A 23,855-nucleotide genomic window follows, 5' to 3' on the forward strand; every position below is an offset into this window, starting at 1 on the left:
TGCACAATGGTACCTCCTATACCGAGCCAACAGATATTGCTAATATACTGGCTGACAGATTCAGTGCCAACTTTACCCCCCTAAAGGACCAATCACAATAACAGTAGATTGCCAGGCACCCAGTATTACTGCTGCACAGGTTAAAACAGCACTGTCCAAGGCCAAGAATACAGCTACTATGGGACCTGACAATATCCCTGGCTGTGTTCTACGTGAACTACAGAGTGAACTGGCACCTTACCTGTGTGCCCTGTTAAATCACAGCCTCACCTCAGGCTTTGTCCCTACCGAATGGCACACTGCTACAGTCATCCCTCTCCACAAAGGAGGAGTGACTACAGACCCTGGGAACTATCGCCATATTAGCCTGATGATTCTGATATGCAAAGCAATGGAACAGATCATCATGGACCTAATAAACAAGGGTATATGGAACCTCTAAACTCTGGATCCTACACATTTTGGTTTTGTGAAGCGTAGATCATGCCTGCTCAATCTAGTCGACTGAGTTAGTCACCAGAGCTGTGGATGAAGGCAAGGTGGTTCATACAGCCTACCCTGATCTGGCCAAGGCCTTTGATACCATTCCCCACTCAGGAATCATAGAAAAACTCACTAAGCTAGGTATCAACCCCTATATAACTAGGTGGGTTGCAAACTGGCTCACAGATAGAACCCACAGTGAGAAAGTAGTGGACTCCAAGTCAGACTGCCGACCTGTCACGAGTAGAGTCCCACAGGATTCGGTCCTGGGTCCTCTCCTGTTTGGTATCTACTTTTCTGAAGTCCAGGCCAGCAAGAAGGGACTCTGGCTGACAAAGCTTGTGGAGGATTGCAAGTTGGGAGCTATTATTAACTCCCCAAGTGATGTTGACATCCTACAGAAAGGCCTCACTGAGACCAACGACTGGTGTCAGAGCCATAGCCTTAAGCTCAATGCCAAAAAATCTGTCATCACCCCCTTTGGGAAAAACCCAATTCCCAAGAATTAGCACATTGATGGTAGTCCACTGAACACAGAAGACATTATAAGAGATCTCAGAACACAGGTTGACAGCAACCTCTCTTTTGAGCACCACATTGCCACTGTGATCAGAACGTCCTTCTATGTGGCACATCTCATTACTAAGAATTTTGCATCCCGGAAGAAAGAGGCTATTGTCTCCCTCTACTCTTCCCTCATTAGGCCAGTCATCGAGTACAATGACCCATTTGGCATGTAACTCACCTGCAACAACTGGAGAGGCCACAAAAGTACCTCACAAAGAGGATCCTAGGCCTTAAACACTTGTCCTATATGGACAGATTCAAAAAACTCCAACTATTCTCTGTCTCATATCACCTACTTAGAGGCAATCTCTGCTTGACTTACAGAGCCATGTCTGACCCAGCTCTGTTAGAAATTCTACATCTAAAGAAATCCCAATCCTTCCATACCACATACTCCAGAGACCTCAACCTCATTATCACAATCAACAAAACATGCTGGAGGGACAGGTTCATAACCCAGAGACTACCCATGCTATGGAATAGACTTCACATAGTGGATGAGAAATAGAAAATTCACCCAGGGATCACTCCAGTGCCTCTACTCAACAGAGGCCCTGGGAACTAAGGTCGGGTGGCATGATGCCAGGGTAATCCTATGGGCTACATTTGTAAAGGCTCCAGGGCCATTAGCCTAGTACACACCTATGAAATGCATATATTTGCATTTACCTCTCTGCATCTACTTGCCAGGTGCATGATATGTAACATCCGCCATAGAGTTATGCTGGTATGTAGTATGAAATGATACAGGAGACTGTTTATTTATAGAAGTAACACAGCCGTGGAGTAAATATATACATTTCATTCTTGTAAGTTTTGATGTTGTGCACTATCATTCCTCTGAAAGTTCTGCATTGAGTTAATTTAACAAATTAAAGTCAACCCATATAGATGTACATATACATACATATATCTCACACACACACACACACACACACACACACACACACACACACACACACACACACACACACACACACACACACACACACACACACACACACACACACACACACACACACACACACGCACACACACACACACACACACACACACACACACACGCACACACACACACACACACACACACACGTGCACACACACACACACGTATATGCACTTACCACTGTCGTCCACTTAAGCAAGGTGTGCATGGTTAAAAGGTTTAAATATTGCATTACATATATATATATAGTGTGTGTGTGTGAGTGTGTGTGTGTGTGTGTGTGTGTGTGTGTGTGTGTGTGTGTGTGTGTGGTTAAGGTAAATGTGGGTTTTGGATTTTGCTTGGATTTTGACACTGAGGTAGAACTGTTTGCAGAAGTGATGGCAAGATAGAGTTGAGAAAGTGCTGTGTGCATGTGTGCTGTATGCAACGTCATTCTGACTGAAGAGTTTTCTAAGGGAATATGTAGGCCTCAGTTAGGGGACAACAGGTTAAGTTTAGCACATATTAGTAAGGGGGTCCTGTGTGAGTTAAATATTTTACCTTCATTATTCAGCCAGAATTAACATTCTGTGATCTAAAGACAGGCAGGACTGATTGCACAAGTATGGAAAAACAGTATGTAAGGCAGATAAAAATATCATCTGCTTAATATGTAGATCAATCCAGGAATCTGCATAGCAAAATGAATAATATCTCTTAAAGCATCCAAAAGTAACAGACCACATCTGGCCCCAGTGATACTGTGACCTACTGTATGCATGCTTACATAAACACTTGTAGAGGACCACATCTGTCCCAAGTGATACTGTGACCTACTGTTTGCACGCTCACATAAACATTTGTAGAGGAACACTTCTGTCCCCAGTGATACTGTGATCTACTGTACGCATACTCACATAAACATTTGTAGAGGAACACATCTGTCCCCAGTGATAATGTGACCTACTGTATGTATGTATGTTGACATAAACATTTGTAGAGGACCACATCTTTTCACCAGTGATACTGCGACCTATTGTATGCATGCTCACATAAACATTTGTAGAGGACCACATCTGCCCCAGTGATACTGTGACCTAGTGTATGCATGCACACAAACATTTGTAGAGGACCACAGCTTTTCCATATGATGCTGTGACCTACTGTATGCACGCTCACATAAACATCTGTAGAGGAGCACATCTTTTCCCCAGTGATACTGTGACCTACTGTATACATGCTCACATAAACACTTGTAGAGGACGAAATCTGTTCCCATTGATACTGTGACCTACTGTATTGCATGCTCACATAAAATCTTGTAGAGGACCACATCTGTCGCCAGTGATACTGTGACCTAGTGCATGCATGCTCACATAAACATTTGTAGAGGACCACATCTTTCCCCACTGATACTATGACCTACTGTACGCATGCTCACATAAAAATTTCTAGAGGACCACATCTTTCCCCGGTGATACTGTGACCTACTGTATGTATTCTTACACAAACAGTTGTAGATGACCACATCTTTTACCCAGTGATACTGTGACGTCCTGTACGCATGATCACAAACATTTATAGAGAACCACGGCTTTTCCCCACTGATACTGTGACCTATTGTATGTATGCTCACATAAACAATTGTAGAGGACCACAACTGTCCCCATTGATACTGTGACCTACTGTATGCATGCTCACATAAACATTTGTAGAGGACCACGGCTTTTCCACACCGATACTGTGACCTACTGTACGCATGCTCACATAACATTTGTAGAGGTCCACATCTTTTCCCCAGTTATACTGTAACATACTGTATGCATATTTACATAAACATTTGTAGAGGACCATATCTTTGCCCCAGTGATACTGTGCCCTACTGCATGCATACTCATAAACATTTGTAGAGGACCACATCTGTCCCCAGTGATACTGTGACCTACTGTACGCATGCTCACATAAACACTTGTAGAGGACCACATCTGTCGCCAGTGATCCTGTGACCTACTATATGCATCCTCACATAAACACATGTAGAGGTTTACCTTAGGCAAGTCCCAAAATAATGCAGAGTTGGTGGTCTTCAGCCAGGCCATCAGTGGTTTGTACTGCAGTAGATCTTCATGATATGGAGTGTGAGTAGGCAGGTTAAGATTTCCTGACTGCTGGGTTAGGGCTGAACCCAAATCAATGCCCTGATGCATAAAACAGAAAATGTACAGTTAGTAAAAAAATTACATATTTTACTGCAGGATGATTACCTTTTTTAGAAAGCTATGACATTTAACACTACAGCAGTATTTATAGGATGGTTCCATTTCAAACACAGAAGTTACACTGATTTGCACATAGTAAGGATTTTGATTATTAAATTCACACTTCGGCTCTAACTACACATTGAGCAATAACTGCATTTCTTGTATGCTTCTTAATTTTAATGGGTCTATATTAGAACATCGAAGTTTCAAAACTTTGAATGTTTTAATACTGACCCCTATTCAGCGAAAGCTGAAAACATCGAACATATAGAACAGCGAATTTTTTTCCTAGGGAAAAAATGTGCTGTTCCAATACACATACACACAACACAAGCACACCAAACAAACAGCAATCCACACTCATACACCTAAAATTTTACACCTAACCCTACACTAAACTATACACACACCACTAACTATCCTTAAAGCCTTAACCCAAACCCTAACCCAAAGGTCCGTCACTATCGCACACTCACCTCACCCGCGTCCTAACCCTAACTCACCTAACCGGCCCTAACCCTCACGTCCACACAATCGCACAAATACCTAACCCATGCCCTAACCCTAACTCAGCTAACCCACCCTAACCCTCACGTCCACACAATCGCACACATACCTAACCCGCAACCTAACCAGCACACTTATCTGAACCCGACCCGTAACTTTCCACCACAGCGCTGAAAATACCAAAGCAACAGAAATGTACAAACAAATTCTTTCCCTAGGAAAAAAAATTTTTTTCTGGTGCTTCGATATTTTCAGCTTTCGCTGAATAGGGGTCGATATTAGAGCATTCGATGTTTTGAAACTTTGATATTCTAATATAGACCCATTTAAATCATTTTTTAGTTCTTTGCATGTTAGAACTGTATAACTTCACTTGACATTTCTTCCAGTGCAAGTGTGTAAGATGTGCTCTGGAGGTTTGATACATAAAAATATATAGATATGTTTATGTGGGTCTACTTTTAAATCCCGCATTACCACTATCCTTCTATGTGGCACACCTCATCACAAAAGGTTTCTCATCCAGGAAAAAAGAGGTCATTGTTCCCCTCTACTCGTCAATCACTAGACCCATTATAGAGTACAATGCCCCTTTTGGTATGTACCTCACAAGACATCTACAACAACTGGAACGGCCACAGAAATACCTCACAAAGAGGATTACTGGCCTCAAAGAGATGCCCTATGCAGACAGTCTCAAAAAACTGCAGCTTTACTCCATTGCATATCGCCTACTCAGAGGCGATCTCTGCCTAACACACAAAGCTATGTCAAACCCAGAGCTTTTAGACATGCTCCACTTAAAGAAATCCCAATTGCCATGAGCTACATGCTCTAGGGACCTAAACCTCATTGCCACAATAAACAGAACATGCTGGAGGGATAGATTCCTGTCCCAGAGACTTCCCATACTCTGGAACAAACTACCTATCTATATCAAATAAAGCTCCTCATTAGCACTGTTCAAGAAACATCTTGATTGGATGGGAGATAGGAAATTCACCCCAGGGATCACTTCTGTGGCTCTGCTCGACAGTGGCACAGGAAAATTATTTTCTTGGGTGGCGAAAGCCAGGCTACCTTTGGCTAGGCTTACATAGGCCCTAGGGCCAATAGCCTAGTACCTACCTATGAACCTATGAACACAAGACTGAGACCAAAAACCTGTCGTGTCGCAATCCTGAAACTGTATATACTTGAGTTTCGCAATATCAAAAACTAATAGGAAAAGTAAACGACTACTCTTGATATAGGGTAATATCTCTATTAGTACTGTGTTCCTAAAAAAACATTGAGGACACTACATTACATGCTGAAGAATCTGCAAAACAACTGCGTGCAACAACATGATTACAATAAAAAAAAAGTTCTAATCACAGAAAGGTACGTTTACAACTTAAAACTAACCACAACATTTAAAAAATACTGCTGCTGTAAATATAAACTTAGAACAAGTTGTAAAGGAAGATCCAATACGTTATTTTTACAAATTTTAAAAGCCATCGTTAGAGTTCTAAACATGTACATCATTTCAATTCCTTATAAGGCTTTAAAAGTTGTTCTTATGTCTACCAAACATTGAAATCATTGAAATCAGTCACTGCAGTGTTAAGCATTTGGAACATTTCATTTGTTTATAAGAATATCAGTGTGAAGGCTGCCAGCCCAGCTAGCTAGAATTTTGTAAATGATTCTGTCATCTGTGAATATTAATACGATCCATATACTTGTCTTACACATGTAAAAGAACTATATGTTTGTGTGTATTAAACTGCTGGTGTAGAAGTGTGTGTTAAACTGTGTGTTATGTGCTGAACTTCAAGAATGTAACCACAGTGTACCCTACTGTAAAAGAACAGAGTTAACTTGGAAACCCTAAGAAAATAGGTGAATTGTTTATGACAGTGTTTAATTTAGTTTAGAGACAGAATGTCTGTAGCTAGGAATTCTTTCTATTGTCTGAGAACAGAAATAATTACAGGTTTCAAATGTAAAAGTGTTTAATTGTTTTATGACTTCCAGCTCCAGGCACTTCTGAAAAATAAGTATTTTTGACACAGAGGTGACAAAAAATTGATGTAATCTGAGATAACCCAGCAGAAATGTTTGATAGTAACTTAAGAACTATCTCAGAGACTGAGTCTGTGCATTCTGTATTGTCTTTGAATCTGACAACATCCTCTCATCAGCACTTGTCTGGCTCTATACGCAAGTCATTTAGGGCACAGTATCTCTTAGATATAGATAGGAATACAGTAAAGATTAGTTTAGATTTCTTTTGCATTTGAGACTGTCCTGCAATGTTGTTTTAAAATATTTCCTGTGAATCTGACCTCTGTTGCTACTGTGTTGAGTTATTGAATATTGTCTTGTCCTTTTATTATTTATTATTAAATATATTTAAACATTTTACTAGTGGCTGGTTTGTTTAGAGGTATTTAAGCTCTTACAGTACTTGCATGTATTTGGTGACACTGTACAGGCCACTCTTAAATAGCCTTAAAAGTCTTGGACACACAATTTGGATAATAGTAACATCACACAGTAGAGTTAGTCACCCTTTGGGAAGGGCCTTATAGTAGCTGATAACAGCGATTAACACAACCCTTCCACCTTTGTCAGGCCACAATAACACACACGAAAGTTAAATAATTGTTGTTCTCCTTGTGTTAAAATAAACCATCTTTGAGACAGCTTATACCTTCCATACGTAGTTTAGAAAACCATGTTAATGTAGAAGTGGGAGGCAAATCAAATGTACTTCTCCACCTAAGTGCGCAGCTTTGTTTTCCAATAAAGTTCAGTAACAGTGCCTGTACTAAACTGGCTTTTTTGTCAGGAACAAAAGTAAATCCTTTTTTTTTAAATGAAATATGAGGGTCTGTCAAAACCATTTCAGTAAATCTGATCACGTGAAAATCAGGTTCATTATTAGCAGTGTTGCATATCAAGGAAGTAAACACCCCCATTAGTTGCCATTTGAGGCCAAAGAGACTGGACTATGTTATCATTCAAACCAAATGATATAAAAGAAGTGTCACTGTCAAAATGGTAAAAATCAAGAAAAATAATTATCTTCTAATAATGTTCTTATGATTTTGTTTGAACAAATTATTTTGCTTTGGAAGTTGTGAAGAAGTTAGGTGTTTGTGCTGGTTCACTCATTTGTCTAATCCCTCAGAGCACCACAATGGAGGATATTCTAAAATATCTGGAGTGGATTCAGTGTTTTCTCCTTCAGTCACAATTGCTTCAGCTTGGTAACAATCATTAGAATCATTAGAGTGGTAATAAATAACAAATCTTCTAACTAGCAGATTCCTAAGTTAGCTAAACTCTCTAATGCCTCCTATTACATAATTGTTTTCAGGATGCATTGGGCAACTTTGAGAATGCTAATTATCCATTGTGTGACCACTTTTCAATTGGAAACTCCCACATTCAGCTTCAGATTAGTGTTTTAATCACAGAGAAACAGGATGGAAAGAAATTATACCAACACAATAAAATGAGAGATAAACATTAGTTAGCAATGCCATCTGTGGGTACAAGTCCCCCAGAAAAGGCCTGGATGCCCTGCCTCCATGAAAAGCATATTACGATGTCATGAGTAAGGTATTGTGGCAGTACACATCAAACCCATTAACAATCATTCCTTGCTCCCCTGCCCACACTCAGCAATAAGTTGTTGACAACACCCCCACCCTACAAATCCAGCAAAGCCAGTAGAACAAGCAGATTTTTTATCCAAACATTTTCTAACACTGTCCAGTCAGTATTCCATGAATACTGACCTCAGTTGCTTTAGAGGTGGTCATCTTAAATATCGTTACTCTGTTTCCTTTGCTTCAAGTCAGCATTAGTGCGGTTGGAGCTATAAGTTTTGATGCTGACAGTGTGGCAATTATGATACTGAGCAAGTTTTGGATAATGTCTCTGAACTTTACTTTTCACAATGTGTCATGGACCGGGTCTATATTACAATGTCGAACTCACAGGAGTTTGAACATTGTAATATCGAACTGTAAAGTTCGAAATCCAATAACAATGAAAACAGACAACAGTGATTTTTTTCCCAGGGAAAAAAATGCTGTTCTGTGACAACCAAACAAAACAAAAAAAAAAAAACATACACTTTAAATTTAAACTAAAGTGGGGGGCTCTACAGTGGAGGAAATAGCAAAGCCCCGAAAACAGCCCACCAATTTTTTTCCCTGGGAAAAAATCGGTGTGCCATGGCTTTGCTATTTTTGTATTTTGGACTTTTGGGTTCGATATTACAACATACAAACTTCTGCAAGTTCGACGTTGTACTATAGCCCCTCGTGGACCAAGGCTATGCTACTAGGCTTGTATATGACTGCTCACCTGGATGAATGTACGTGAAGGGCATTACATAAGTATGGGCAAGTTACTGATCCCAACACATATACCACACACACACACACACACACACACACACACACACACACACACACACACACACACACACACACACACACACACACACACACACACACACACAATAATGTTTTTTACAGACCATAGAGGCAATAAAGACCAACAATGGATGGAGATGTAGGCTGTGTGGGATATACATAGAGGTAATAAAGACCAACAATGGAAAACCATGTTGTCTGTGTTTGAAACACATGAGCATATCATTGTGGTGGGGAATTGCAAGATGGCTGCACACTAACAGTTTAATTTCAGATCTTCCAGTGTGAAAAAAGAAACTAAGTAAACAGAGCATGTGAATTTCTCTTCTTGGGTAAATTTCACTTACCGGCTAGTAAGTAAACTGCCTGGATGCCAGCAGTAAAGAAATTTAGAGAATCTGAAAGAAAATCAACCGCAAAAGGTGAGGCGTAAACACTGGATGGGAAAAATTCTGCAGCTAAATTTGAAATAAAAATAGCTTCTTAGGCATAGGACAGCCACAAAGCTTTCTACAGCTATGTACATAACCTCAGGGAAAATATGCAACAATGTGCAGAATTTATTGTAAATGGCATCTTCCTATTGAATGGGAGGCCACTGACAACCTTCTGGCTGACAGATTCAGTTCAAATTTCTCCCCTTAGCCCCCCCTTCAATGGTCCAAATGAACCACATACCACAATACTCCAACCGTTACTAGGGAACAGGTCACCAATGCACTTTCCAATGCCAAACATACTGCACTGAAAGGTCCCGATAACATCCTGTGGTGCTTAATAAATAGCATGGAATATGACATCTCTGGTCCACTTGAATCGCTTTTCATCTGCAGCCTACAGTCATTCAGGTTTTATTCCCAAGGAATGGAAGAAAGCTGCAGTTATTCCCTTGCACAAAGGAGGTCCAACCATTGATTCAGGTAACTACAGGCCCATAACACTGACCAGCCTTATATGTTAAGGGTATGGAAAGAATCATTATGGACATGATAAATGAGGGCATTGGTAACCTGCAAATGCTGGACCCATTGCTTTGTTAAAGGAAGGTCATGCCTACTAAATCTGGTGGACTTTTTTTAAAGAATCACCAAAGCACTAGATGAAGGCAAGGCTGTGTGCAGAGCTTACCTTGACCTGGCCAACCCTTTTCATGCGTTATAGACAAGCTTAGTAATTTAGGTATAAACCCTTTTATCACCCACTGGATAGCCAGCTGGCTCACTGATAGGACCCAGGAACTCAAAATAGGTGTGGTTCAATCACCTCCACCAAGAGGCCGGTCACTAGCAGAGTCCTCTGGGGCACAGTATTTGGCCTACTCCCTTTTGGCATCCATTTCTCTCAAATGGAAGCAAATGCTGAAGGTTTATGACTGACAAAGTTTGCAGATGATTAAAACATCAACTCCCCCTGCAGACACCAACATTCTTCAAGAAGGCCTATCTCTGATTAACAAATGGTGCCAAAGCCATGGTCTTAAGACTCAATGGTAAGAAATACATAATTGTACCCTTTGGGAAGTCAACCATCCAGGCTAATTACTGTGCTGATAATATGTCCCTAGGAGGCAACCCAGTGGTCATGGATCTGGGTACACATGTAGACAGTAGCCTTACCTTCAACCACCACATGGTCAGAGTGATGAGGAATTTCTTTTTGGTTGTGCAACTTATAAGTAAGGATATGGCATCTAGGTCCAAACAGTTTATTATCCCACTGTACTCTGCCTTAATCAGACCAATCAGAGTACAATGCTCCCTTCGGTATGTACCTGACCAGGCATATGCAGCAACAAGAATGACCTCAGAGGTTGCTTACAAAAAGTATACAAGGCGTATCAAATCTACCTTATGCAGAGCACCTTAAAGCCCTGTCCCTCTACTCAGTCTCCTATAGATTACCAAGCTCAATGACTTGTTTAAAAGACATCTGCAAACTCCACACTTATGAATCTCCTGCATATTTGTAAGTCAAACAGCACCAGAATAACAAGGTCTAGGCACCTGACTTTTGTCTGTGACTTAAACAGAACATGCTGGGGAGACAGATATGTGTCACACAAACAAGGAAAACAATTCCTGTAGATGCTGATACCAGGAAGGCGTATCACAAAAGCAAGAAATCAAACCAGCAATTTCGAAAGATAAAAGTTTAATGGTAGATACAAATAGAAAACTTTTGGGTACAAACACCCTTCTTCCTTGTATAATAAAAGTCCAAATGAGGACACAACCATATATACAAATTCAAAAGATACAGCCAACCAATAAAAACATGACACGAGTTAAAACAATAATTAAGGTAAATTAATTAATATCATTTAAGTGGTTAAAGCCACACGCATCACAAACACATTTGTTTTTGCTTCAAAATGGGTTTGAAAGTAACGGTTCCATTTAACCCTGGTATACTGTCAGCATTCAGCTTAAGTATCCATTTGTATTCAGCTACAGCTAACTTGTTACCTAGATCCCCCCCTCTTATTAGGGTAACCTATCTGAAGTACTCTAAAATAAAAGGCATGTTTTGCACCATTCTCCATGCAATGCTTAGCTGGCATTGGTAGGTACTTTTCTTTTAACTTCCGGCATATGCTCTGTTATGCGATCTTTCAGCCTTCTGCTACACTTTCCCACTTAAAATGTGGAACATAGTGTGCATGTATCTCAATAAATCACACTTTCTGTTAAACATGTCATAGGTTCATAGGTTCATAGGTTCATACTAGGCTATCTGCCCGAGGGCATTTACAAGCCTAGCCCATCGTTTTGTGGCTTACGCCACCCCTTTAGTATGGGGAACTATACCCATTATTTTGCTGTGCCTCTGTCGAGCAGTGACACTGAGGTAATCCCTGGGGTATATCTGCGATCTCCCATCCATTGGTCAAGATTTCTCTTGAACAAGGCCAGCGAGGTGCTCTGCCTCACATGTACCGGGATTCTGTTCCACAGCATAGGGAGTCTTTGGGTGATGAATCTATCCCTCCAGCACGTCCTATTAATAGCCGTGTCGAGGTTTAAGTCTCCGCCCTTGTGGCTCTGATGGATCTAGATTTTTGAGGTGAAGCATATTCATCAAATCTGGGTTTGACATGGCCTTGTATGTTAGGCAAAGGTCACCTCTGAGCAAGCGGTAAGCGACTGAATAGAGCTGGAGTTCTTTCAGTCGGGCAGCATAGGATAGATTTTTGAGACCCTTTATCCTTTTGGTGAGGAACTTTTGTGGCCTCTCCAGCTGCTGCAAGTGTCGGGTCAGATACATTCCAAATGGGGCATTGTACTCAATCATTGGTCTGATGAGTGATGAGTAAAGGGAGACTATAACCTCCCTTGATCTAGATGAGAATCCCTTCATGATAAGGTGGGCAATGTAGAAGGTCTTCCTAACTACTTTAGCTACATGGGTGTCGAATGACAGACTACTATCAACCTGGGTCCCCAGGTCCCTGATAACTTCTTCTGTCACTGAGCATTTTAATTCAAAATGTTGTGAAGTGTTAGGGTGCACAATGTATCTGTTTTAATATATTTACAATTCACACAGTTATAACAAAGGACAGTTCCAACCTTATTCATCTGTCTTGTTTTTTAAAGGTGTTCATCTCTTTATAACATAGTTGCTGTTTTAAGTTTCTATGCTTCCTAGAAGAAAATAAGAAGTTATGTACTTACCATAACGTTCCATGTTTATTGTCCATCTCGCCTACATTCTTGCAGATTGGGTTCGGAGTCAATCACGAATACTAAAGCGCGAGAGCTTCCACTGGCTCAAGGCTAACCCCTATCCCATGATGCTCTGGGCCACATCCCCAGATCTTATTTGCAAATAAAGATTTAGGCTAACCCAAACAACTACACCAGAAAAATATATGTATAGCTATATACAGGTATTTGATACGAGACAAAAACACGAGACTCCAAATCATCATAACTAAGTACAAAAGTATAGAATTGTCCACCCGTTCCCCCAGAAACACAGGATGGGGGTAGGAGGGTGGGACGCAAGAATGTAGGTGAGATGGACAACAAACATGGAACGTTATGGTAAGTACCTAACTTCTTAATGTTATGTTGTCCTATCTCACAGTAATTCTTGCAGATTGGGACAGCATCCCTAGCACCTAATCCCAGGGTGGCTCAGGAAAAATACTCCAATACAGTGGATCCAAAGGAAGACCTGTTCCAGGAGGCCACATCTACTTTGTAATGAGTGGGTATGAGGTCTCACCCATGTGGCAGCTGCACAAGTAGAGTCAATAGGATGTCTGGCCTTAAAGGCTGAGGATATCCCTCCCAATCCCTCAGAGCCACACGCTCCAGGGATCTAAACCTTGTCATCAGAATAAACAAAACATGCTAGATGGATAGGTTCCTGACCCAGAGACTCCCCAGACTCTGGAACAGACTGCCCATACATGTCAAGCAGAGCACCTCTTTGGACCTCTTCAAAAGGAACCTTGACGATTGGATGGAAGAAAGGAAATTTACCTTGGGGATCATGTCAGTCGCCCTGTTAGACAGGGGTCCAGGGAAGTAAATAGTGTGGGAATTGTTATGGCTAGGCTTGTATAGGCCCTAGGGTCGATAGCCTAGTACCAACCTATGATATAGAGACTGCTCTTGTGGAATGTTCCTTTATCTTCCTTGGTAGTTGTTTATTATTCTTACTGTAAGAGAAGGAAATGCAATCAGTCAGCCATTTTGACAAAGTTACTTTGGAAACGGACAACCCTTTCTTTTTTTCAGAAAAGGACACAAAAATCAGGTCAGATTTCCTGAGGTCTTTTCTCCTATGCAGGTAAATATGTAACTGCCTATGTACATCCAACTGATGCAATTTATATTCTGCCTTGTCGCTGTAGTTTGCTAAAAAAAAACACCAGCAATTCAATGGATTGGTTTATATTATTCTCTGAACAGACTTTTGGAAGAAATGATGGATTAGTTCCCAAGGACACCCTATCCTTGAAAAAAATGATATAAGGGGAACAAATCAAAAGAGCTTGTAAGTCCGATACCCATCTGGCAGAGGTTATGGCCACTAAAAAGAGAGTCTTCCATGACTAATACTTCAAATCACAAGATGATGCGAGTTCAAAGGGTGGTAAAATCATTGAGTTTAGAACAAGACTTCGGTCCCAAGGGACAGGGAGCTCTTTGATCGGGGGTCTGAGTAAGAAAGTGCCTTTGAGGAAAGTTTTGCATAACCTATGATACATGATAGGAACTCCCATTTCTCCAGTATGGAAATTAGAAATGGCTGCCAACTGAACTCTGATGGTCGCTGCTGCAGCTTTCATCAAAGAGTTTGGAAAGAATTTCTAGGATTGTAGTAATAGGATCTGTAAAAGGTTCTATATTCTGTCCCGCAGCCCAGCATGAAAATCTTTTCCACTTACTGGAATACAATCTCCTCGTGGACGGTTTATGGGAAGAGGCGAGAATATGACTCACTGCAGGGGAAAAGCAGTAACACCTGGTGAAGAGTGGAATTGGAGCAGCCATGCTGTCAACTTGAGGGTTTGGATAGATGGATGGAACTCCTCTGAAGAGGTCTGGAATTGGATCCAGAATCTAAGGTTTCTCCAGCAGATGGGTCCAAAAAAGTGGAACCAAACTTGTCGAGGCCAGTAAGGAGCAATGAGGATCACAGGGCTTTTCAATGAGCTGGTTTTCTGCAGTACCTTGGGAATTAGAGGAAAAGGGGGAAGGTATAGAGTAGTCCCAGGGGCCAATCATGAACCAGCGCATCCCTTGGGAATTAGAGGAAAAGGGGGAAGGTATAGAGTAGTCCCAGGGGCCAATCATGAACCAGCGCATCCCTTGGGAATTAGAGGAAAAGGGGGAAGGTATAGAGTAGTCCCAGGGGCCAATCATGAACCAGCGCATCCCTTGGGAATTAGAGGAAAAGGGGGAAGGTATAGAGTAGTCCCAGGGGCCAATCATGAACCAGCGCATCCCTTGGGAATTAGAGGAAAAGGGGGAAGGTATAGAGTAGTCCCAGGGGCCAATCATGAACCAGCGCATCCCTTGGGAATTAGAGGAAAAGGGGGAAGGTATAGAGTAGTCCCAGGGGCCAATCATGAACCAGCGCATCCCTTGGGAATTAGAGGAAAAGGGGGAAGGTATAGAGTAGTCCCAGGGGCCAATCATGAACCAGCGCATCCCTTGGGAATTAGAGGAAAAGGGGGAAGGTATAGAGTAGTCCCAGGGGCCAATCATGAACCAGCGCATCCCTTGGGAATTAGAGGAAAAGGGGGAAGGTATAGAGTAGTCCCAGGGGCCAATCATGAACCAGCGCATCCCTTGGGAATTAGAGGAAAAGGGGGAAGGTATAGAGTAGTCCCAGGGGCCAATCATGAACCAGCGCATACCTTGGGAATTAGAGGAAAAGGGGGAAGGTATAGAGTAGTCCCACGGGCCAATCATGAACCAGCGCATCCCTTGGGAATTAGAGGAAAAGGGGGAAGGTATAGAGTAGTCCCAGGCGCCAATCATGAACCAGCGCATCCCTTGGGAATTAGAGGAAAAAGGGGAAGGTATAGAGTAGTCCCAGGGCCAATCATGAACCAGCGCATACCTTGGGAATTAGAGGAAAAGGGGGAAGGTATAGAGTAGTCCCAGGGCCAATCATGAACCAGCGCATACCTTGGGAATTAGAGGAAAAGGGGGAAGGTATAGAGTAGTCCCAGGGGCCAATCATGAACCAGCGCATACCTTGGGAATTAGAGGAAAAGGGGGAAGGTATAGAGTAGTCCCAGGGGCCAATCATGAACCAGCGCATCCCTTGGGAATTAGAGGAAAAGGGGGAAGGTATAGAGTAGTCCCAGGCGCCAATCATGAACCAGCGCATCCCTTGGGAATTAGAGGAAAAAGGGGAAGGTATAGAGTAGTCCCAGGGCCAATCATGAACCAGCGCATACCTTGGGAATTAGAGGAAAAGGGGGAAGGTATAGAGTAGTCCCAGGGCCAATCATGAACCAGCGCATACCTTGGGAATTAGAGGAAAAGGGGGAAGGTATAGAGTACTCCCAGGGGGCCAATCATGAACCAGCGCATCCCTTGGGAATTAGAGGGAAAGGGGGAAGGTATAGAGTAGTCCCAGGGGCCAATCATGCACCAGCGCATCCCTTGGGAATTAGAGGAAAAGGGGGAAGGTATAGAGTAGTCCCAGGGGCCAATCATGAACCAGCGCATCCCTTGGGAATTAGAGGAAAAGGGGGAAGGTATAGAGCAGCCCCAGGGGCCAATCATGAACCAGCGCATACCTTGGGAATTAGAGGAAAAGGGGGAAGGTATAGAGTAGCCCCAGGGGCCAATCATGAACCAGCACATCCCTTGGGAATTAGAGGAAAAGGGGGAAGGTATAGAGTAGTCCCAGGGGCCAATCATGAACCAGCGCATCCCTTGGTGACTTCCTCAGAGGAGGAATGAGGGCAAAGTAGTTGCTGCATTTGGCATTCATGGAAGTGCCGAAAAGGTTGCAGCAAGGCTGGCCCCATTTTTGGAAGATCTTTTCCACAATCTCTGTTTTCAGGGATCACTCATGAGGCAACAGAATAGCTGTGCTGAATTTTTCCGCTATCATGTTGGATTTCCCTAGGATGTGCATTGCTATCAGAAAGCATTGAGAGGCAATCACCCATTGCCAAACACGTTGTGCCTCCCGACATAGTGGTAAGGATTTGGTTCCTCCCTGCATGTTTATGTACCACAGTACTGGCATGTTGTCTGTCTGAAATGCAATCATCCCTGTCGGTAGAGAGTCCTGAAATGCCTGCAACACATAGAGCACTGCTCTCATCTCCAGAATGTTGATGTGCAAATGGCTTTCATATTCTTGTCATAGGCCTTGGACTGTCATCCCCAGATAATGCCCCCCCCCCACCCAATCTGGGAAGTGTCCATGGTCAGTACTGCATTGGGTTGAGGAAAGACAAGGGGTCGGTCCTGATACAAATGGTCTATTTGCAGCCATCAAAGAAGATTTTTTTTGCAAGATTCCATGATGATAATCTGATGTGAAAGAGGGAGATCTTGCATTGATCAGTGAGCAAATAGCAACCACTGCAGAACCGTCATGTGAAGTCTTGCTAGGGAAACTAGAAAAAAAGCTGCTGCCGTGGTACCCAGAACTCACAGCACATATCTGGCCTGAACATTTTTCTTTGACATCAAAATCCTGATTTGCTGATGAAGGGACTGTATTCTGTCTGGGGTAAGTTTTGCAGTCATATTTCTTGAATCCATTTCTATGCCTAAGAAGGTAATATGCTGAAATAGTGACAAGGCAGATTTTTTTAAGTTTACTGTGATGCTTAGTCTGGTGCAAAGTGACATTGTTTTGCTGTCATTTGTAGTAGTAGATGCTTGGTGGTGGCGGGTAGGAGCCAGACGTCCAGGGATGGAAACACACGGAATTCCTGAAGTCTCAAGTGACCATGATTATTGCCATGCATTTGGTGAACACTCTGTGGGCTGTAGTGAGGTCAAAGGGCAGGGCCTAAAATTGGTAATGACTGGCTCCCAGCCAAAAGTGTAACTGTCTCCTGTATCATCTGTCCATCTTTATATGGTAGTATGCATCCTGGAGATTTATTGAGCACATCCAATTGTCTTTCCCAATAAGTGGGAATATTGACTACAGAGTTACCATCTGGAAGTTTGACTTCTTCACCGCTTTGTTTAGCTTGCTGAGATCTAGAATGGATCTCCAGTCCCCTGTCTTTTTTGGAACTAAAAATAATCTTGAGTAAGTTCCAGATCCATTTGGTATGTGGGAACCTCTTGTATGACTCTCTTTTCTAGCAACAAGAGAATCTCTTGTGTTGCACAGTCCTTCTGACTGGGTGGAACGTCTGGTAAGGACTGGTTCACTGGAGGGGGAATGGAAAATGGTATGTAATAGCTTCTGGATATAACTGTTAGTACCCATTTGTCTTGGGAGATTTCTTGCCAGGCATTTGGGTACAGTGACAATCGACTCCCCGACTGCCTCCAGAGAAGAGCAGGTGGGCCTCCTTTCAGGAGTACTGGAAGCACCTGTCCAAGAATGTATCTCTGTTGCCATGATTCTGTGTACCCCCTCTGCTGTGAGGTCAGCAACTTCCATTATAACTTTTCCCTCTACCCCTAGGGGAAGAATCACCACGTGTGCCTGAAAAACCTTTTTGGGATTTGCAGAACCACATCTTTCTGCCCTTTTAACCTTTGGTCTAAGGTCTAGATGGGGCAGAAAAATAGACTCCAACAGCAGAAAAGGTGTTCCCATCCTGCTTGCACCTGGTCAAAGTATCTTTCACATTTGGGATGAACCATCAAAGGGGGCATTGGTGAAGGAAGACTTGAAAGGCTTGGCAAAGTTGCAAAAGTGCATCCAGGAGTGCCCCCTCAGGGAAATACCTGTTGCAGCTGCTCTGCTTGCTCCATCAACCACATATGAAATCAGTCTCATGGAGGAGTTTATGATGGAATTGAGGATAGAGAGCTGAGAGGATACTTTGTCCGTGGACCCTGAAAGGTATCTCCAGGTCCTTTGAGGAGATCCCTTTGAAGTCTTGTAAAATGTGTAAGGTAATTCAGTGACCATAGGGTGAAGGCCACTGAAGAAAAGGCATGCTTTCCATATCAGTCCATAGTCCTAGATTCTTTGTTAGGAGGATGAACAGATGAAGAGATCTTTGATAGCTCCTTCTTGGTGCTGCCACCACCACCATCTCATCCACAGGGACACCTTTAGTCAAAAATTCCTTCTCTAAGGGAGCAGTAATACATTTTGTTAGGCCTCCATGGAACAGGCTCCACTGTATCAGGTGATGTCCAGGCCTTACGGGATATGACACCTAACAGCTGGTAAAATGGGGGAGTCACCCAGGAGGTGGAAGGGCGAGACCCAAAAGCCTCCAGAAATACCAATTCGCCCTATGAAGGGTTGGTGGGCTTCAAGCCACCACTCTGTTTCAGGATCTCAAGGATGTCCACAAAAGAGACATCCTCAGAGGAGGACCATGGGGACCCTACCAACTCATCCAAATTGGTATCAGAAGTGACAGACTCAGAGGAGTCCATGTTCTTCCTCTAGCACAGTCGTTTCCAAGGGACTTCTTCATGGGGGTACTCTGGCAAAAGTTTCAGAACAGACAATGCCCAGTGCAGGGGCTTCCTGAGGATCTGGGTCTCTGCGCTTGGGAGGGGGTGGTGGCAACAAGTTAGACATTGGCACCTGGGAAGGATGAGAAGTTGTCTCAGAGAGCAGGGCTGTCTAAGGAGACAGCACTCTCTCCATCAGTTCAAAAGCCCCCCCACCCCACTCCAAGGAGACCCTCTGCTCCGAAGAGACAGAAGTTTGACTCTGAGGCAAAGCAGGTGGCTCTGAAACTGAGGTACGAGCCGAGCTCAACTTAGCCGAGGCACCAAGGGGCAGAGTCAGATCAGACAATTGTCCATGCCGACTCCCCACACAGGACCTGACTGGTGAGCATCAGCTCCTAGACTCCTTCACATCAGAAGGAGCTGAGGGCATCACAGCCAAAGTCAGAACCGAAGATTTCAAAGGTGTTCTTGGTGCTGATGGTTCCAATACTATCAGATCCAATCTCTCTGGCTCTGAAGACTCCAGGGTGATCAGAGGAGGAATTGATGAAGCAAGCATTGTATAGGATGGCTCTGATTCATTTGGGTCTGGAAATCACAACATTTTTGTCAGGGCCGATGTTTGAAGCAATCTTTTCACCACCCACTCCACATCTTCATCAGTTAAACTGGAAGAATGGGTGGACAAAGAAGGAGATCTACCCCTATCCAGAATAGGAGATCACAGCATCGGGGATATCAGCTCCAATAAAGGAAACCAACTTCTTGATACTTCTGTTGGCTGCATGGACACTTTTGGCACCGAAGAAGTAGTTTCAGGTCTATCGGAGTCAAGTGTCCCTCGGTTCTGATGACACAATCTTTTTTGGTGGCTGCAAAACTGGAGCTGTCATAGCCAGTCTTTTGGTTGATTTAGACTGAACTGAAGAAGGGGAGGAAGATTTGGAGCTCTGATAATTGTCTAAAGCTTCCTGAAAAGGCCCTTTCAATAAACCCCTTGCCATTAGTTTATTCGTACGCTCATGGAGCACCCTGCTACTGAAACCATGACATATGGTGCAGGGGTCTTGTAAATGGATAGCACCAAGGCAATAGATGCAACTCATGTGCCCATACATAAGAGACATCTTTTGAGTACATTTATCGCACTTTTTGAACCTGACTGTTTATGCTCCTTGGGTTCCCTTTCTTTATCCTTGTCTTTGGACATTAAGCGGCTACAATCAAGGCTGTAACTATTGAAAAAGCAGTTAAACTAACTATAGCAACAGCAAAAAACTACTACAAGCGAAAACTACCTTTTTTTTTTTTTAAATTTAACAGCAAGAATCAGAAATAAGGAAAGGAAAAGAAGAATCCTCTAAAACGGATTCTACGTCTACACAGACAGGACAAGGAAACAGGGGGGAAATGGCCTCTAACTTAAATCAGCCACGAGAGCCCTGTAAGTTAAACAGAAACTCTCACCGGGTTGGAAAGGGGGTTTTCAACTAACAACAATGACCTAACATAGACAACAAGAAAAACTAACTCACTAGAAAGGTAATAGGAGAATAAAGAGAGAAATTAGACTAACAAAACCAATACTTAGCCAACGAGCCAGCAGGAACTCTTCTTGATCGCTTGAGCGGCAAACAAGATCTGGGGATGTGGCCCAGAGCATCATGGGATAGGGGTTAGCCTCTAGCCAGTGGAAGCTCTTGAACTTTAGTATTCGGCCAAGTCAGAGCCATGATTGGCTCCAAACCCAATCTGCAAGAATTACGGCGAGATAGGACAACATAACATCTGTGGATTCTGTCTTACAATATTGGCTATCTCAGGTTGAGCACATAGTATAGGCCAGTTCTTTATAATAATATCAGTCACTGAAGCAGTTCTCAAATTATATGTAGTGACATATCTCAAACATTCACTTCCATGAGAAGGTGAATTTAAGGTCTCCCATCCATTTGTCCATGTTACACTTGAACAGGGTCAGAGAAGAGCTCTGTTTCATATGAATTGGAAGTTTATTCCAGAAGAGAGACAATCTCTGGGAGATGCATCTGTCTCTCCAGCATGTGCTGTTAATGTCACAAGCTAGCGTACGATTTGACATGCAGATGGGCAGTATTTCTAATAGGACAGGATCAGATACTGACCTGTAGGCTAGGCACAAGTCATCCCTTAGCAGCCTATAAGTATCAAGTACAGCAACAGGATTTTCAGTCTGTCCAGTTAAGTCATGGTTTTGTGGCCCTGTATTTTCTTGGTGAGAAACTTCTGTGGTGTCTGGTGAGGTACATGCAGAAGGTAGCATTGTACTCTATTAACAGTGTGATGAGGGTTGAGTACAGTGGAGTTTTAACATCCTTAGACCTGGATGTGATGCCCTTACTTATGAGATGCGCAGTGTAGAAGGCTTTCCTTACAACTGTGGACACATGATATACCCTCCTTAGTCTTGGATGTGATGCCCTTATTTATGAGATGTGCAGTGTAGAAGGCTTTCCTTACAACTGTGGACACATGATATAACCTCCTTAGTCTTGGATGTGATGCCCTTATTTATGAGATGCACAATGTAGGAGGCTTTCCTTACAACTGTGGACACATGATATAACCTCCTTAGTCTTGGATGTGATGCCCTTATTTATGAGATGCACAATGTAGAAGGCTGTCCTTACCACTGTGGACACATGATATAACCTCCTTAGAATTGGATGTGATGCCCCTATTTATGAGATGCACAATGTAGAAGGCTGTCCTTACCACTGTGGACACATGATATAACCTCCTTAGCCTTGGATGTGATGCCCCTATTTATGAGATGCACGATGTAGAAGGCTCTCCTTACCACTAAGGACACATGATAAAACCTCCTTAGTCTTGGATGCGATACCCTTATTTATGAGATGCACAATGTAGAAGGTTTTCCTTACCACTGTAGACACATGATTAAACCTCCTTAGTCTTGGATGTGATGCCCTTATTTATGTGATGCATAATGTAGAACGCGTTCCTTACCACTGTGCACACATGATATAACCTCCTTAGTCTTGGATGTGATGCCCTTATTTATGAGATGCACAATGTAGAAGGGTTTCCTTACCACTATGGACACATGATATAACCTCCTTAGTCTTGGATGTGATGCCCTTATTTATGAGATGCACAATGTAGAAGGCTTTCCTTACCTCTATGGACACATGATATAACCTCCTTAGTCTAGGATGCGATGCCCTTACTTATGAGATGCACAATGTAGAAGGCTGTCCTTACCACTGTAGACACATGATATAGCCCTTACTTATGAGATGCGCCACTGTGTAAACCTAGTGATTGAAGTTCAGATTGCTATCGACCTGTGCTCCAAAATCTCACACCAGTGGGTTTGAACTTATGAGGGTGCAGTCAGTATTGTAATTAGCAGGGTATTTCACTTTGTCAAAGGGGATAATAATGCATTTTTTTTGCATTTAGTTTTAAACCATGGCTTTGGCACCAATTATTTGTCTGTGTTATCCCCTTTTGTAATATGTTAACATCGTTTGGGGACTCAATGATTGCACCCAATTTGCAATCATCAGTGAATTTGGTAAGCCACAGCCTGTCTACTGTAGCCTGGACTTCCAAGAAATAAATTCCAAACAGTGAAGCGCCCAGCATAGATACTTGTGGTTTGCCCCTGGTGATGGGTCTACTGGTAGAGATGGATTCACCAGCTTTGACGGTATGAGTTTTGTCAGTGAGCCAATTGGGAAATCCCCAACTGGGAGAGTTTCCTCCATGATACCTGAGTGGGAGATTGTGACAAAAGCCTTGGCTATGTCAAGACAGGCAGTATGCAGTGTCTTACCTTCATCCAGCGCTTTGGTGACATTCTCAAAGGAGTCTACTAGGTTTAACAAGCATGATCTAGCCTTAAAAAACACAAACTGGGATGGGTCTAGAGTTTGAAGGTCACCTATGTGCTTGTGGATAAGGTTCATGATGATTCTTTCCATGGTCTTGCAGATAAGGCTGGTTAGACTTACGGGTCTAAAGTTCCCAAGTTCGGTTTATGGATCCCCTTTGTGCAAGCGGATTACCATTGCTGTTCTCCACTGTACTAGAACAAAGCTAGTTCTCAAGCAATGATTAAAGAGAGCACCAGGTGGTTCTGCTAGGGCCTGTTTTAGATTGTTTAGTAAGCAACCTGGAATGTTGTCTGGTCCGACTGAGGTTGTGTTTTTGACCTTGGAGAGCGTGGATATTACCTGATCTCTAGACATACTAGACAAAGAAGTGGTGTCAGGTATGCTTTTGGATATGGCTGGTCGGGACAGGGGGTGAAGTTTGAGCTAAATTTGTCAGCTAGCAGGTTGGCAATTTCCTCCAGTATAGTATGAGTGGTAAAATCCACAACTAGGTCGGCACACAGCTGGGCATTCCCTTTCAGATTTTGGAAGTAGCTAAAGAATGTATTATGATTATTCTTAGCTAGGGATGCTATTTTGGGTTAATAATTATATAAAAAATATAGAAAAAGAAGCTGGAGAAGGAAGGCAGGATAGATTTAAACCCATTTTGGGGGGCAAAACAGGGCTTAGCA

The 23,855-nt window shown here is 42.7% G+C and overlaps 1 protein-coding gene across 1 annotated transcript in view; it reads right to left on the bottom strand.

Moving 5' to 3' along the window:
* Positions 1–23,855, bottom strand: part of LOC122790051 (exocyst complex component 1-like) — a gene marked incomplete in the record, with an annotated part of 2,315,969 nt that overhangs the window by 957,256 nt on the left and 1,334,858 nt on the right. Inside the window, 1 exon segment of the mRNA XM_044057618.1 lies at positions 4,027–4,176. Coding sequence (XP_043913553.1) covers positions 4,027–4,176 — 150 coding nt within the window.

The sequence above is a fragment of the Protopterus annectens genome, chromosome 15.part0, assembly GCF_019279795.1.
Source record: "Protopterus annectens isolate FY-2018-M chromosome 15.part0, PAN1.0, whole genome shotgun sequence".
Taxonomy (NCBI): Eukaryota; Metazoa; Chordata; order Ceratodontiformes; family Protopteridae; genus Protopterus; species Protopterus annectens.